Genomic DNA, 17,576 nt, shown 5'->3' on the forward strand with positions numbered 1-17,576 from the left:
GAAGTAGGTTTTTTTTTATTAAGTGGCTCACCCACCAAAAAAATTTAAAATGTTCAAGAAAGTAATCACAAATTCAAAATATATAAATATAAAGTAAAGTAATCATAAGACTTGAATAATTCAACTATCTTCATATAGCGAAGCCTTTAAAATTACTTCTAACAATCTAGTAAAATCATGAGGAATGCTAATTATTTAACAACTTCAAAAGATAAAATTGCAAATTATGAAGTTGGGAATGTAATCCCTAATCCAATGAGTACATTAATTATACAAAGAAAATTGAAAATGAGTCATCCATCGATCCTTTTGCACGAAACCCTAATCCAACTATATCAAATGGCATTTTTATGGGATCTAGTTAATTAGAGCTTAATAACTTCGTATGAAAAAGAAAGGATCTTAATTAACTTTTGTGATCAAATATTATTAATCAAGTTCTCCCGTTAATTTGGGAGGTGGAATTTGTCTACCCATTTCCTTAAATATTATCGTTGTATAGGATATGAGAATGATTACTTCTCTCCAACTTTTTTTTTTTTTTTGTCAATGTAGTATATAGTACTGAAAAGAAAATTGATTCTGTATAATATATAGTACTAATTAAAGTTGCTACAATTTTTATAAGATTTATAAACCTAAGACGTCACCATCAGATGGCTGCCTGGAAATTGCAAGAGGTGATGGGTGAGCGCTACCTTATTATTAAATCAATATTTATATCATAGTCTCTTCAACATGAGGACAGGAAAGCTTTCGTTTTTCTCTGGCCACGTTGCCCACAAATCATTATCGAGCCATTGACGGCAGCGCAATGACAGCAATTTCCAACGAGGTCATTGTCAAGTAACTTCCCTGCATTTGCCCAGACTTGAACGCTCTTTCATCAACCATTGTTTTTTTATTTAGATTAACATATTTGTTTGGATTAGCTTATGCTAATTTTATAAATTTTAAAGTTAATAATTGTATAAATCTACAATGACTTTAAAATTTTTAACTCCAGATGAGTTACTCAATATTGCCATTAATTATTAATTAACCAGCTCATTAGTTGATTATTGAGCTGTTAGTTGCTTTTCTAGCTCTTAATTGGACCTACAAGATAGTAATTAACAAACTAAACAAGGCTAAACAAGCTCATTACTAGGCCAACCCAGCTACTCGCTAAGCCAGCCTTGGTTCAACAGTTGAAAGAGCGATATGGGTAGGGAGGTAGGATTGAGCTCGGAAGGCAACATGTAAAAGCTCATTTTTACGCTACCATTTCATTCATGCCGCCGAAATTAGCCGATGTCGCCATTTATTTTCTTCAAACGCATTAATTTTGACATCATACGCGGTTTCTTATGCCAAAAAGATCCATGGGTTCCAAGCAAAATCTGGAATAGTATTAATATATAGTTAGTTAATTCAACAAGTAATATGATCCTTAGCCAATAAGAAGATTTTGTATTCTTCGTTAAAAAGATATGTATTTCTAGGAATTTTTGATCTGGCTCACTTAAAAAGTAATTAGATCCATACTTACAAGGAACCTTTGACGTGTGAGGAATATGATGGTAATATAAGCTTGAATCTAAGTTTAGATTCCACACGATGCAGTTAATTATTAGTAATATGAAAATATCTCTTTCTAGAATATTAATTTTTATGGCTTGAGCAAACAGGAGGAGCTGCAATCTGACATATAAGCAGCTGCTGTGCATTTTCCGCCGATTTTTTGTTCAGGTTTTGTCGCTTAGAAGCAACTTGAAGAAAAGAAAAAAGAAAAGGTCTGTGGGGGCTTCGTATATTATATTATTTCTCATCCCTCTTGCCTTGCCTCCCAAGTAGAACGAGCGAAATGAAACGATGCTTCCTGCGCTCTCTCTATATATAGACGCACTTCTCAAATCATTCTCCGTATCCTCACACATACTTAGAGTTGAAGATATAAAAAAACAACTAGAGATTGATTTCTAAGATTTCCTAAGCCCCCAAGATGACTGTAAGATATATCTTTCTCTTGCTTTCTATATATATATATATATATATATATATATATATATATATATATATATATATATATATATATATATATATATATATCCTTCTCTTTACACTTGCATAATGTGTTCTTCCCTTTGTCTTGACAAATGCTATCAATATTCTTGTTACCTGTCCTTTTTCTAGCTAGCTAATGGTTGTGTTAGCCATTATAAAACGTACATGTTGTTCATCAAATAATTGTTAGAATCACAAAACAGCATGCTACTCCTTTATTTGATAAGAGGTGTTATTAAACTAGCTCGTATGCTAAAATAAAAGGTAGATTCTGGCCTAGCTAGCATACAATATCGTCAAAACAGTTAACTATATATCTATTTAGTGCTTCATTTATTATAGTATGAACTCCATTAAACTACTGTCGTTCTTCTTCTTGTCAATCAGAAGCTGAGTTGATTTTGTAGCCAAAAAGTTGGCATTATAGTCGTATTTCGTTTTGATGCTGACCAAACTAAGCCTTTGTTTTCATGTTTCAGATCACAGAGATGCAAGTGCATATGGATTGTGCTGGCTGCGAGACCAAGATAAGGAAGGCTATTCGAAAGCTAGATGGTATTTTATGCTGCGTTTATTTCAAGTGTTCTGATTGTTTCTCGTGTGTGTATATATGACGTACTAATGGTTAACCATGGTTTTTGTTTGCTTCACAGGAGTGGATGATATCGATATAGACATGGCTATGCAGAAAGTAACAGTGATGGGATGGGCAGACCAGAGAAAGGTTCTTAAAGCAGTGAGGAAGACAGGAAGAAGAGCCGAGCTATGGCCATACCCTTACAATCCAGAATCCTACAACTTCAACCAGCAATACTATTATCAGAAGCAACATCATGAAACAAAAGTAGTTAATCACTATGCAAAAATGCCTACCTCTTCGTACAACTACCGCAAGCATGGCTACAATGACGAGGAGTTTGGTTGCTATCAAAAGCCACCTTATGCCACCATTTTTGATGAAGAGGCTAGTGCCATGTTCAGTGATGAAAATCCCCATGCTTGCTCCATCATGTAATGGCATGACTTGAACAATATCTTTGATTTTTCTTATCATTTTTGTATAAAAGATGTATTTTAGTTGAGTGAATAAAATTTTATGATATAATAAAGTTAATTCCTTGATATATTATTCTGTATACTAGAAATGTGTTTATTGTGCATCCATCATTGTTTATTTTAGATATAAATTATTGTGAATTGAAGTAATATAATAGCATTGTCACCAAAAACTTGCTAGGTATGCAATAGGGGTAGTTTTTCTAAAACTTGCTAGGTATGCAATAGGGGTAGAGCTGCTTTTTTTATAGGATGCATGTGATATTAAAAAAATGATTGGAGATAAAATGATTCAAATTTTGTTAGAGCATATTAATGATATCTAAGGCATGACAAGATTACTTATCACGGGTATGCTAGGACATGACATGGCTACTAGACACTTAGCTTTGAGGTACGGTATGATTGTCATACCCCAAACGTCTAGGTCAAGCATAACAATTAGACTAAAGGTTTTGAGGTTAAGCATTCGGATCTAAAATTTTTGGATCTGGTATTAGAACTCAAGGCATTTGAGTCTGCAGACTCGAGAGCCTATGTAGCAGAACTATGCACTTAAATCTGCCTGGGTTTACCTAGGTCTGCTGACTCACGCTTGATATCTGCAAACCCCTATAGGAGTTGTAAACCCACGCATCTGGGTTTGATTTTTACAAGGAATCTAAAGCTTTTGAATTTGGCGTTGTAGTAAGACCCCCTTAAACTTGGATTAGACATGTTTAATATTATTATTTGCATTACAAATATTATTATTTTTATTATAATTAATATTATTAATATAATAATTAATAAATTTTAAAAAAAAATTAATATTGAAAAACAATCATAAATTTGATTTGAAGGGAAAAATTAAAAATTATTGTTCTTATTATTATTATTATTATTAAATTTGAAATAAAATATTATTACTATTAAATAAAAACCATAATTAATTTGAAGTCATTAAAAACTATAAGAATTTAAAGGAGTTTAATATGAATATGAATATCATCATCATCATCAATAAATTTTAAAAAATTATTAATATTGAAGAAAAACCATAAATTTTATTTGAAGCCATTAAAAACTATAAAAACTTGAGTTAGACAAGTTTAATATTATTATAAATATTATTAAATTTAAAGTAAATATTATTACTATCTAAAAAAATTGATTTGATGGATAAAATCAATTATTATTGTTATTATTATTATTCTTAATATTAAAAATATTATTATTATTATTATATTAAAGTTATTAATATAATAATTAATAAATTTGAAAAGATATAATTAATATTGAAAAACAATTATAGGTTTGATTTGAATAATAAAATTAAAAATAATAACTATTATTACTCTTCTTATTAATAAATTTGAAGAAACTTTGGGCATCTAACCCATTTCTTGGGTGTGGCATGAAACAGACCCAAGTTTCTTGGGTTTTGCAACCCTGCCTAGCCTAAGGCTTTAAGGTACGGTGTCCGGATCAAAAGCTAATGGATTTGGTGTCAAAATCCAATTATCTTGGATCCAGTGTTAGAATCCAAAGTTCTTGGGTTAGACATTAGAACCCAAGGCTAATAAGTCTGATATTTAAAAGGAACCCAAAGCTTTTGGATCTATTATTGTAGTCAGACCTACTTAAACTTCCGTCAAGCAAGTTTATTATTAATATTAAAAATATTATTAATTATATTATGTTATAAATATTATAATTTTTATTATTAATATAATAGTTAAAAAATTGAAAAAATATTATTGATATTGAAAAATAACCTTAGATTTGATTTGAAGGGTAAAATTAATTATTGTTATTATTATTATTAACTTGGGTTTGACATTCCCTTTGAGACCCAATAAACTTATAGTTGGAAAGGGATGTCTGGTTCAAGTTGCTTGGGTATGGTAAGTTGCAGACCTAAATCACATGGGTCTTGTATCCCTGTCTGCTTTAAAGCTCTTGGGTTTGGCATTCTAACTTAAGTTTAATCTATCTGACATTGCAGCTAAACTCAAGACTTTTGAATCTGATGTTTATGAAGGGCCTATAGCTCTTAGACCTAATATTGCAGCCAAACACTTAAACTAAAGTAAAAAAAGTTTAATATTATTATTAATATAAAAGATATTATTATTTGTATTATAAATATTATTATTTTTATTATAATTAATATAATAATTAAAATTTTGAAAAAAAATATTACTATCAAAGAAAAACAATAAAATATTTTTTGAAGAGATTAAAAACTATAAAAACTTGAGTCAAACATGTTAAATATTATTATTAATATTATAAATATTATTATTGGATTTTGCTTTGCAGCCAGACTCAAGGCTCCTAAGCTTAACGATATATCTAGACTCAAAGCTCTTGGTTTTAAAGTTGTAACTAGATTCAAGAACATCGGGTTTGGCTGCATAATTGAATCCAAAGCTTTTAAATTTCTTTTTTATAAATAGACATGATATTTTTTAATCTTAAATCTTTTTAATATTAAAAAAAAACAGTTGGGCAGCGGTCTTGTTAGATTTTAGATGGAGATCCTTGGAATAATTTACAGGGGCTTTGAGCCCCAATCTCTTGGGCTGGGTCACAGTGTAAACACATGTCGGCCCTTTTTGGGTATTTTGGGCCCGTGAGGACTTTCGACCAGGTTGGGATTGTTTAATCATGTAACTGCACTTCAAGCCAGGGTAATTGGGTCTTGCTCCTTTATTCAAGAAACACTGAATTGTTTTCTTTTAGCCATTTTTTTTTTTTTCCTTGCCTCTTTCTGGCTTTCAAGTTTCAACCCAGTTCTTTCCTTGGTTTTCTTTGGAGTTTCATCCTTCGATCGAGTTGAACAGAGCACCTGCGACTATATAATTTGCAGACTGCTTATAGATCTTGTGAAACCAAAAGTTTTTTTTATTTATAGAAAACTGATGTAATTACCTTTACCCAATCTATAAATTACAAAAATAAACTAGTTATTTTACCCTATAAAAAGTAAATTAAAAAATTTATATATGTATTATCTATATTAATAAAATTAAAAAACATTATTAACGATAATTAAATATATATTTAAAAAAGTTGAGAAGCAAATATAAATAAAGATGTTTAATCTCATAAAATAGGTTATTTACCCGATTATGTTTAATAACTTTATTAATTAAAAATATTTTTTATTTGATCAATTGATATTAGAAATGGATACATAGATAAAATTAATTGAATAAAATCAAAATGAAAAAAATATCTTGTAATGTTGCACCTATTAGAAATGATATCCAAAAATAAATATTTTTAATTTTTAAAAATAAAATCCAAATATAAAACATAAATATTTTTAATTTTTAAAAATAAAATTCAAATATAAAACATAAAAAAAAATTATAGATGAATTAGAATAACCATTTTAAAGATTAAATACATCAAATTAATTTTTTAAAAAAACACTATTTAGAAAAATAAAAAATCATAGTTAAAGATTAAATACATCAAATTAATTTTCAAAAAAAACGAATTAGAATTAATTTAAATATAAATTAAAAAGTTATTTAAAAAACACATATAAAAATGAATGATTTAAAAAATTACTAAACAAAAAAGAATGAGGTCAGAAAGTGTCTATTTCTTTCCAAATTTGTTTTACCCAAAAATAGGGTCTATATTTTTTTACCTAAAAACTTATTTTTCAACCAATTTTCTTTACTTAAAATAATTAGAAAAGAACCTAAATACCTTAACAAACCCATACATGCTTTAAAAAAAATAAAAATCTAAAATTAAAAATCTTTCTAATCTTAGGTTTAGTTTTTTCCAATAATTTCAAGGTAAAAACAAAAACACTTAAATAAAATTACCTTAACTAAATAAAACCTGTTAACATCAAAATTTACAACTTTGATGGCTTGAATTGATCTCAAATCTAATTTTTTCTCTTTGTTATTGAAATTTAGTGGCTTATCTCTCTTTTCTTTCAAACTAGAAATTAAGAAATAAAAAATATAAATTTAATACTAAAATTGAATTGCAAAAATATTAAAAAATTGAATAAGTATAATATATAAAGTTTGAGGTCAAAAATAAAGTTTTTATAAGAACTTTGAAACCATAAATCATTTATGACATCGTTTTTACTTTGATCTTTATTCTTTAAGTTTGTTTTTTTGATTCAATTATTTTTTAATTTGACCATAAATGATGCAATTATGAAAAGCAAAGTTTGAGAATAAAAAGAAGAAGAAGAAGTAAGTCCAAAGTAAAATATGAAAAAGTTATGAATGCACACGTGTATAATAAATAACCTATAACATTTAGAGTTTTATTTAATTAGCTAGTTGGTTTATCGCTTCATTGCATATTGAATACAAAAATTAAAACATCAAAAAAATATAAAAGAGTTATTAATAAGTTTTCTAGCATAAAGAAAAAAAATTAACTATGATTTGAAGATCTAATGCATGCATTTAATAAAAAAAATGAAGAGAAAAAATAATAAGTCTCAATAGTTAAAAAGAATTGTTAAGAATAACTAAAGGTCAAGTCCAAAAACTAAAAATAAAAGCAAATTATTGTTAAGGATAACTAAAGGTCAAGTCCAAAAACTAAAAATAAAAGCAAATTAATATATTTAATCTCGTGTGCATCTAACCTTCTTCTTCTTTTTTTCTTAAAATAGGCTAATGACTTTTTATCTATCATTGTGTAGTGACTAGAAAATAAAGTTAGGATTTTTTTCATGTAAAAAGATCATTTTTTAACTTATTTTTATTTAATAAACACTTTTAAAATCTTAATAAATCAATTTATTAACCCAAAATACTTTGAAAAATGGTCCAAACACAAATTAAATTGTAACTAAAAAATTATTTCTTAGTTTTGATCTACTTTTCTTGAAAAAACAAAGGGTAAAAAACACTTCAACAAAACTTTTCTTTTGAAAACATCAAGAATGATCTTTTTTTGTTGTTGAAATATTGCATACCAATAACTCTTTTTCGTTCTATATTTTTTGTGACTCTCTCTCTTCTCTTACTTTTAGAGATTTAAACATGAACAAAATAAAGTTTTAGATAAAAATAAAAAATTTAAAATTAAATAGACCCAAAAGTAAAACCAAAAACCTTTGGGGACCTAATTTTAAAACTCATGCCTTTTGTATAGCAAAAAAAAAAAAATAGCATGCTTTTGTTTTTTATCGTTCAATTTAAACATTAAAATCATATTATATTATACCAAATTGTGCATCAATTTCACCTCAAAATATTTTTTCAAGAATAAAAAACTTCATAGGAGGTTAATTTAAACAAATTATCTCAAATCTCACTAAATAAAATGTTGAAGAAAAAAATTAAACAACAAAAGATTAGTAACCAAAACACAAAAATGCTTTGAAGGAAAAAAAATAAAATTATTATTCCAATCCATATTAATTCCTCGACAAAAGTGTGTCAATTGATGTGTTGTATTGTATCATAATTTATTTTTATTAAAAAAAAATTAATTTGAAGTGAAGAAAAATATTAGAATTTTTTAATTTTTTTAAAAGTATTTTTTAAACCAAAAAATAAACATGTTTTAATAAATAAATTCAACATAACCTAAAATGAAAAAAAATATTATTACCCAACTTTTATATAATATAAAAAAATCATATCAATTTATTTCCTCTTTGTAGTATGAAAAAAATCAATCAAAGAAAATATAAAAAATTAAAGAGGAAAAATAAAATAAAATTGGAAACATCTTAAAAGAAAAACAATTAAAGGGAAAAAAATTCATTGTCAGTATATTGGATGTTGCTCTGCTATGCATTATTCATGGTGTTGTAGTAAAAAAATATTTTACTTGAAGATGATGATGGTGCAAATACATTTCATACTTTTAACCCAACTCAATTATTTTTATATTTGAAAAAAAACTGTTTATTGACCCTCTACAGAGTATAGGCTAATATATTAGCTATTATATTATTACATAACAGTTATTATTTAAAATATATTAAGATAAATTTTTTAATTAATTTTTTATATCAGCACTTTAAAAACATAAATAAAATATTAATTTGAATTAAAGAAAGAATAAAAAAATTTCAAATTCTTTTTAAAGCATTTTTCAAGGACAAAAACAAACATGCTTTAAAAAAGAAATTCAAACCAATCTCAAATGAAAAAAATTATCATCACTTAATTTTTCTACAATATAAATCTCAAATGAAAAAAATTATCATCACTCAATTTTTCTACAATATAAAAAAAATTTCATCAATTTATTTGTTCTTTACTGTATGGAAAAAAAATTAAATAAGAGAAAAGAAAAAAAAATCTAAAGAGACAAAAAAATGAAAATATATGACTGCCTAGCTAGATGCAATAGTGTTGGGTCTGACTTCTTAGCTAGGTTCAAGATCGGTGGGTTCAGTTGCAAGCCAGGTCTAATAACAGTAGGTCTCGCGGCCAAGCGAGACACAACAATGCTATTTGACTAATAAACAAAAAAAGACAACATCCCCATATGCTACAGTGTTGTCCATAGTGCAAATACTTTGTATCTCCAGTGTGGTCCACAATACAATGAGTCTATGTCCACAATATTATTTTTAAAATTTTTTTAGAAAAATATATTGAGATATTATTTTTTAAAATTTACTTTTTATACCATCTCATCAAAATAATACAAAAAAAATAAAAAATATTAATGATGATGATGCAAATGTATTCTTTACTTTTAATCTAACTCAAGTATTTTTATATTTTTAAACAATATTATTGATCCGCTATGGAGTATAGGCTAATATGCCAGTTATTATATTATTACGTAATGATTATTTTTTAAAAATATATTTTTAAAAAATATATTGAGATAATATTTTTTTTATTTTTTAACATTGATTTTTTATATCATCACATCAATATAATACACAAACATAAAAAATATTAATTTGAATTAAAAAAATACTCAATTTTTAAAAAATATTTTTTAAAGGCACAAACATGCTTTCATAGGAAAATTCAACCCAACCTTAAATGAAAAAATATTATCATCACCTAACTTTTATACAATATAAAAAAAGTCTTATTAATTTATTTATTCTTTACCATGTATAAAAAATTAAATAAGAGAAAATAAAAAAAATCTATAGAAAAAAATTAAAAAAATCTAAAAACCTAATCAGATCTAATATTATTGGGTCTGATGACTAAACTAGACCTAACAATACTTTTTAACTAATAAACAAAAAGATACTTTCTTTGTATGCTACTTTATTATAAACAATACAGATATTTTATGTCTATAGATAATAAGTTGATGTTCTCATCTTCTACACAATATTAAAATATTTTAAATGTATATTAAAATGTAATATAATTTGTTATTTATATTATTATATAATAAAAAAATAATTTACTAGTTTGATATTCAAAAGTATTTTTTTTCAAGTAATCTCGTATTCAAAAGTTTTTTTGTTGATGTTCTCATCTTCTACACAATATTTTTTCAAATGTATATTAAAATGTAATATAATTTGTTATTTATATTATTATATAATAAAAAAATAATTTACTAGTTTGATATTCAAAAGTATTTTTTTTCAAGTAATCTCGTATTCAAAAGTTTTTTTTTTTTTTTTTAATGCAATAAGACAGCTACCCTGTAATCCAATGGAAAAAGGTTGAATTTCCAGAGCCGTCTGTTTGAATAATACATATATATACTAACGTATGCTTAAAATCTCTACTCTAACGTGGAATATTTTGCTTCCATTCTGAAATATCCCACGTGGTCCTAAAATTAGCAAAAGATAATTGTTCTTTGTTCTACGTTGAAATGACTTTAATATAAATAAATCAGTTAAAATGAAGAATATTTTTTTCCTTAAAAAAATGGAAAAGAAATGTGTGGAAATGATTCCAACGAGGAAAAGAATAAAAAACATAAACAATCGCCAAAATTAATAAGTATTAACAATTAGGCATACTAAAAGGATTCATACCTTATCAAAAATTAATTTAAATACCTAGAGTTCATATTCTAATAATAATAAAATATTGACTTAATCAAATTCAATTAACTGAATTAAATTAATAGTTGTATTTATATCAAAAATAAAATAACAAAATATTATTTTAAAGAATATTTGAAAGTATAGTAACATTTATTTTTTGAATTATATTAAAATAATATGTTATTTTTTTAAAATATTTTTGAAATCAACTAATTAAAAAAATTAAAAATTATGAAAAATAACAAAACTTAATTTAAAAAAAAATTATTTAAAATAATTCTAAACACTCCCTTAATAAAACTAGATAATTCGAGTTGATAGATGAATCAATAATCTATATTATTTTTGTATTTTATCAAATCTGCATCTACCTGACCATCAAGTCGTATAATTGGCAGAACCCTATTGGCCAGAACAAATAAAAAACGTCTTTGACTCACACTAATATATTCTTGTTGTTTGGGCCTAATAGTTACAAAAGAAGCAATCTAATCTCAACTCAGACATGGGCATCCAATCCAAACGTATGGGCCTGGCGATACCATCATCATCATGATGTTGAAGATAATGGCAGCGGAACATTGGGAACCGGGAATTTTGGAAAATTTCGGCCACGTTTCTCTCTCTGGTTAGCTGAGCTGATAGGGCGTGCCGTTAAGGTTGGACTATATACATATAAAGAAGCAAGGGCATTGCAGATGGCAACAGCTTCTTCTGCATCGTTATTCCAAGCTGCTCGATATGGATATTCTCCTTCTCTAAGATTTAGTAATAATTGTAATCATAATGCAAGAAATGGAGGTGTAGCTGTAGGTTCTTCTTCTTCCGCTTCTTCTCCTTCTTCTTCCGCCCACCACGGATTCAACTTCTCTTCTTCTGGTTGGTATTTCTTTCTTCCTTTCTAACAATTCTTCTTTTTATTTCTGAATTCCAGCAGCCATTATTATGATTATTATTATTATTATTATTATTATTATTAATAAAATTGTAATTATTAATTAACCTCAATTGGGTATTTGTGAAGGTTTGGATAATTGCGAGATTGAGTTGATTTAGGTTTTTGCTATAGGATTGTGGGATACTGCTCTTATGCTTCTCCCTCCCTCTTTCATGTTGAAAGAAATCACTGGATTTTTCTTTTCTTTTCTTTTCTCTTTTTGACTTTTTGGGTATTGATTTTGCTTGTAATTATCCTCATCTAGCGTCATGCCAGGATTATTATTGCTGTTGTTTTTCCTGCAAGTGTTCTTGCGCTAGCGTTATAAATTCTGCACAAAAATGGAATGGTTCGGGGAGATGTAGAGAAGGTACAGACTTGGAGAGAAGCTGTCAGGGACCAAATTCCATTGTCAGGAGTGACAAATATCGCCCACTAACAGCTTTTTGTTTCATCTTAACTATTGCATGCCTTCCATTTAAACTGAACTAGTTTATCAAAGTGTGTTGAGCGGTCCCCTATTGAATTTGAAAATAAATTACATAGCCGCTCTACTGTAGAGAGGACGGTTACAGAAGAGATTTAAAAGAATCAAACTTAGGTGTGGGTGTTTGATCTAGGCATCCTGTCCCATCCAAAATAAATCCCATTGGTCTTATATGTCTTGGTAACATCACCAGATTCGACCTCTCAATGGCTCATCATACTATCGTCTCCAGAGAAATCTACCAACTGTAATTTAGGTATCCTAAGCACAAGCTCAGTATACGGGATTATTACGTCCTTCTGGAAAAATTATGCACGATTAACTTCCAAAAGCAATTTTTTTTTTCATAATAAGCGATCACACATTATATTGGGAATTTATGAAAAGCTGCTATTATTTTTCTAAGCCTCTGTTTCTTGAAACGTTGTTGAATATCTCTGTTAGTATAACCTGGCCTGCTTGACTTATCTCTTGCTTGCACAAACAGGTTTGTTGCGTCTGCGTGCATTTTCTTTGTGTGTGTGTAATAAGCAAATATGCTCTGGTTTTCTTCTGGTTTTTTTGCAATTCTATATGTATTCATGTACGTTCAACTGTCCTTGAGGATATGAGATAATCTTTTGCAGGTGTAAATAATAACTGGAAACCCGAAGGCATTAAATCTCAAGCTACGAATACTGCCACTAAAGGAAGATTTTCATCATCCAGCGGCTCAATGAATGGGAAAAGTGAACCTGATCATCTTCTTGTTCTCGTACATGGCATTTTGGCTAGGTATATGTTGACCAAACACAATTCACCAAGTAAATATACCCAGTCACCATAATTTAGCGGTAACATTTCTTTTTGGCTTTTAATTCTTAACAAGTACTAAATTGATATCATTCACAAATGCAGTCCAAGTGACTGGACATACGTGGAAGCAGAGTTAAAAAGGCGTTTGGGAAGAAACTTTCTAATTTATGGTATGTTCATCCCTTATTCTGGTTATCTCTCCTTTCTTACATGCCTAACCATTGTGTATTTCGATATTGTTTTTGGAAGTTGATAAATGGTATAGAAAATAATCAGAAAGATGAAGAATATTTTGAGCATCCACAAACACCAAAATAGGGGATGATAGATTGAAATGTTTTTGTCACCAAAGTAGAGTGGCTTTGACTCCGTGTTGAGGTGCATGATGTCTGTTCAGTTATCAGAGGCATGTGGTCAGAGTTTTCTGCAAATCTGATATCTTATTTTTTCAACTAGTGACTTTTGTTTTTATATGAATACTGTTATCAAATCTGTATTTATTTTACAATTAGTCAGTGTTAGGCTGGGAATCTGGTCAGTTGAAATTTATTGTTTTTTTGTCTTTCTGCAGCAAGTTCGTGTAACACCTACACTAAAACATTCTCTGGGATTGACGGAGCAGGAAAGCGACTTGCAGATGAAGTGAGTACTGACATCTTTGCAAAATATATTTATTTAGTTTTGACTTTTGGTAGTTTCGAGTAGGTTCTTGGCTTGTTGGCAATGGAGGTGCTGCATATTCAATGATTTTCCTCATTATCAATTTTATGAACAGGTTATGCGAGTTGTACAGAAGAGAGAGAGCCTGAAAAGGATTTCCTTTTTAGCTCATTCTCTAGGTGGCTTGTTTGCAAGATATGCTATTTCTGTGCTTTATTCAGAAATTGCTGTAAATACTGGCCAATCCATTGATGTGGCTGCTGATACTTCGCTACCTAATTCAAAGACAGCTTCACTACCTAATTCAAATACAGCTTGTTCCTCAAGACGAGGTATGATTGCGGGGTTGGAACCAATTAATTTTATTACCTTGGCAACGCCACATCTTGGGGTGAGAGGCAGAAAGCAGGTTTGTTCTGGACACTGGTTCTTAATATGTAGTTGTAGTACCATGTAGTGATCATACAATATTGACGACTCTGGGCTCCATTGCATCACCTATTACCTTAAGCTCTTTTTTTTTTCTTCAAGTTATCTTACGTTATCTTATGAATGATGTCTTGATAAACATAAATCTAAATGTTCTTTTTTGGTTGTTTGCAACACTATGGTTTGGATGTTTATTGGTTGTTTGCATCAGTGTCAACCATTTGCAGTACATTTTAGGATTAAAAACAATGCAACATAAGCTGAACTTAAACAATTCTCTTTACTGTCAATAATCTTTTATTATCTTCTTTGAATATGTTAATTTTAATTCTCATACAGAATGGACAGCTATTATCTGTATGTTATATTTTTTTTCATCACATAATTGGTATTTTGCTTAGCATTCACAAAATGTAGTTCCTTTAGCTATTTTTGTTTTCTTTTCAGCTTCCATTTCTCTTGGGTATTCCCATCTTAGAGAAACTTGCTCTTCCAATAGCTTCTATTATTGTGGGTAGAACTGGCAGTCAACTGTTTCTCACTGATGGTAAACCTAACAAACCACCTCTTCTTCTGAGAATGACATCAGACTCGGAAGATGGGAAGTTTTTGTAAGTAGAAAATGTCGATGTAATTGGAGAGAACAATTTTTTTTTTTCTGCCAGCGTAGCCTAATGGTTCTTAAATGTTTCTTGCTTTTTTCTCTCCAGATCTGCTCTTGGTGCATTTAGATGTCGTATTCTTTATGCAAATGTATCTTATGATCGTATCCTACTACATATCATCTTCTATTTTGCACATTTAGCTGTCTTATTTCTCAGCATTTGCTCAGTTTCCTTGACGGTAACTAGATATGGTTGGCTGGCGTACATCCTCCATAAGGAGAGAGATGGAACTTGTCACGGTGAGTTGATGGTTCTTATTTACTTTGTTTGACACAACTATTGTTAACAATCTTTGACTGCATAATTGAAGAGACATTCAAGTTAAAGCATAATATATAAATTAAATGCTGTTGTCTATGAGTTGCTTTATCATTATGAGTGCTAGCATAATAAGTAAGGCCGAGTGTCCTTGTAGAAATTGGAGCGAGTTTTTGTCCTTCATATTCATTTTTCAAGAAGAAATGCTGATGTTGATTATTCTCGGTATTTTATAAATGAGACTTTGATAGATGATATTTTCCTTTTCTCATGTTTCCTCTTTACTTCAAATCTGTCATCTGTTTTTATGAATCAGTTAACTTGTTTTCATAGTCAAAATCATCATGATATCAGATAAACGGTTCCTGCATTTTGTGTTGTAGAAATTATCAACTTTTTCACTGAGATATTTTACAAGTCTTGGGATAAAACTGTATGTCAGGAAAATCATAATAGGCAAGTAGGGATTCTACAACAGCCATGTTTAGCTAGAGTTACTACTTTGTGGAATTAGCGGTGCAGTATAGAATTCATACATTGCTGCAAAGAACTAGAATCGGGTATGGATAGCTTTGTCTTGCACTTGTCCCATTAAAGCAACATTTCTAGGAAATTTGAGGTCAAGATTACTTTGAAATGTATTCTTTTAGCGTAACTCTTCTAATATGACCTCTGAAGACTTGAGTGGAAATAAGATGCAGGGAGGCTTTGGTTCTGTTCAATAAATATGTAAATTGATCATTGAGGCTGCATTAAGGTTGGAAGGGAAGTATTTGAGAGTTTGTTTTCATGGGAAGTTCTTTTGTAAGTGAAATATCTAGTGCTTCAGGATCTGGCTACTCTTTGAGTAGTACATATGTAAAAAAAAAAATAGGGTGCAAATTAGGTAGCAGTGGCCTCGGGATTCTTGGTGCTATGTCCGGGAAATATTTTTTATCCTCTGTGAATTCCGAGTGCTTGAGGATCAGAAGTGCGAACATGTGAAAAATCTTTTGGAAGTCTAAGCAAAGGAATTAATCTAAATGTAATGTAAGAAACCGTCTTGCTTCTTGGAAATCACTAATTCCAAATGCTACATGTTATTGTAGCTTTCAAGCTAGAAAGAGCAGCAATGGATGATTATTTGGATAAACAAATGCGGTGGAAATATCAGTGTTAAAATAGATTTCTAATGTTTCTGCATCGTTTTGACATTTCTAAATTGACAGCCCCCTATGCGATCTTTGGATGGTTACAAGCACGTCGTAGATGTTGAATATTGTCCCCCAGTTTCTTCTGACGGCCCCCATTTTCCTCCAGAAGCTGCCAAAGCAAAGGAGGCAGCACAGAACGAGCCCAGCATGAAAAATACAGTAGAGTACCATGAACTCATGGAAGGTAAAACGATACGTGGCATTTAAGAGTTTCCCCGCTTATCGAACGGCCCCCATTCAATATCTTTGAATTATCTGTTCGTTGGCCCTTGACAAGAGTAATGTTTGCTTTCAGTATGTTAACAGAGGAAATGATAAGTGGCTTGCAGAGGCTGGGATGGAAAAAAGTCGATGTCAGCTTTCACTCAGCATTCTGGCCCTTCTTTGCTCATAACAACATACACGTACTGACGCCATTTTTATTTTGGGTTATGATAACTTTACTTTGTTGATTCCCTTCTTGATTTAACATTTCCCCCCCCTCACATTTCAGGTGAAAAATGAATGGTTTCATAATGCTGGCGCTGGGGTGATCTCTCATGTTGCAGACAACCTAAAGCAACAAGAATCCTCCATGTGTATTGCTGCTAGCTTGTAGCTCTCAAGTACTAGAAGGTAGGGCACTAGTTGAAAGATGTAAAATAATTGCATTGATGATGAAATATAAAAAAACTCCATAATTTATTATGCCTTTATTGTCTACTTCAATATTTTTTTGTCCGTGGGTTGCTCGTAATTGCTTAAGGCTGAGTTATTTTAAATTATAACTGGATTGAAAAAAACTCCATAATTTTTTCTGTGTTTTTAAGGTGTTTTATAATGTTATTTACTGTGTACTATCTAGAAAATCTAGAATAAAAGAGGTATAATATTTTATTTATAAAAAAATCTAATTAGATACATTATTTTAGAATAATTTTAGAAATTTATACAATTAATTTTTTTAGCGTTAGATTTTTTTAGATTTAAATGTGATGGATCAAACACAATGGATGTGGTATGCGTGGTAACATCCAGTGTTTGGCAGAGTTTAAAAACTGTTTTTTTTTGTGTTTTAAAATGATATATTTTTGTG

General features: G+C 29.2%; 2 protein-coding genes across 4 annotated transcripts; both read left to right on the forward strand.

Annotated features, from left to right (window-relative positions):
* Nucleotides 1–1,822: 1,822 nt before the first annotated feature.
* Nucleotides 1,823–3,175, forward strand: LOC105140695 (heavy metal-associated isoprenylated plant protein 26). Its single transcript, XM_011047626.1, has 3 exons — nt 1,823–1,990; nt 2,526–2,601; nt 2,700–3,175. Exons 1-3 carry the CDS (start codon nt 1,985–1,987, stop codon nt 3,059–3,061), a joined length of 444 nt encoding a protein of 147 aa, XP_011045928.1. The 5' UTR covers nt 1,823–1,984; the 3' UTR covers nt 3,062–3,175.
* Nucleotides 3,176–11,530: 8,355 nt separating this feature from the next.
* LOC105140696 (Hydrolase-like protein family) lies at nt 11,531–17,203 on the forward strand. 3 transcript variants are annotated; one of them, XM_011047630.1, is made up of 12 exons: nt 11,872–11,956; nt 12,102–12,196; nt 13,128–13,275; nt 13,399–13,466; nt 13,868–13,938; nt 14,072–14,365; nt 14,833–14,996; nt 15,096–15,151; nt 15,237–15,289; nt 16,517–16,685; nt 16,808–16,905; nt 16,995–17,203. In XM_011047630.1, the coding sequence occupies exons 3-12, from the start codon at nt 13,217–13,219 to the stop codon at nt 17,097–17,099; spliced, it is 1,137 nt and encodes a 378-aa protein (XP_011045932.1). In that variant the 5' UTR covers nt 11,872–11,956; nt 12,102–12,196; nt 13,128–13,216; the 3' UTR covers nt 17,100–17,203. The 3 variants fall into 3 exon arrangements, with proteins under 3 accessions (XP_011045929.1, XP_011045931.1, XP_011045932.1); XM_011047627.1 differs by lacking the exon at nt 12,102–12,196 and having other exon boundaries at nt 11,531–11,956; XM_011047629.1 differs by lacking the exons at nt 12,102–12,196; nt 16,995–17,203 and having other exon boundaries at nt 11,531–11,956; nt 16,797–16,888.
* Nucleotides 17,204–17,576: the final 373 nt, after the last annotated feature.

This window comes from Populus euphratica, unplaced genomic scaffold (genome assembly GCF_000495115.2).
Source record: "Populus euphratica unplaced genomic scaffold, PopEup_1.0 scaffold112.1, whole genome shotgun sequence".
Taxonomy (NCBI): domain Eukaryota; kingdom Viridiplantae; phylum Streptophyta; class Magnoliopsida; order Malpighiales; family Salicaceae; genus Populus; species Populus euphratica.

Coding starts and splice junctions, on each gene's coding strand:
- LOC105140695 (XM_011047626.1), top strand. Junction 2,602..2,699: donor GGCTATTCGAAAGCTAGATG/GTATTTTATGCT, acceptor TTTGCTTCACAG/GAGTGGATGATATCGATATA.
- LOC105140696 (XM_011047627.1), top strand. CDS start 11,776: ATGGCAACAGCTTCTTCTGCATCGTTATTCCAAGCTGCTCGATATGGA. Junction 13,939..14,071: donor GAAAGCGACTTGCAGATGAA/GTGAGTACTGAC, acceptor TTTTATGAACAG/GTTATGCGAGTTGTACAGAA. Junction 15,152..15,236: donor TGCAAATGTATCTTATGATC/GTATCCTACTAC, acceptor GACGGTAACTAG/ATATGGTTGGCTGGCGTACA.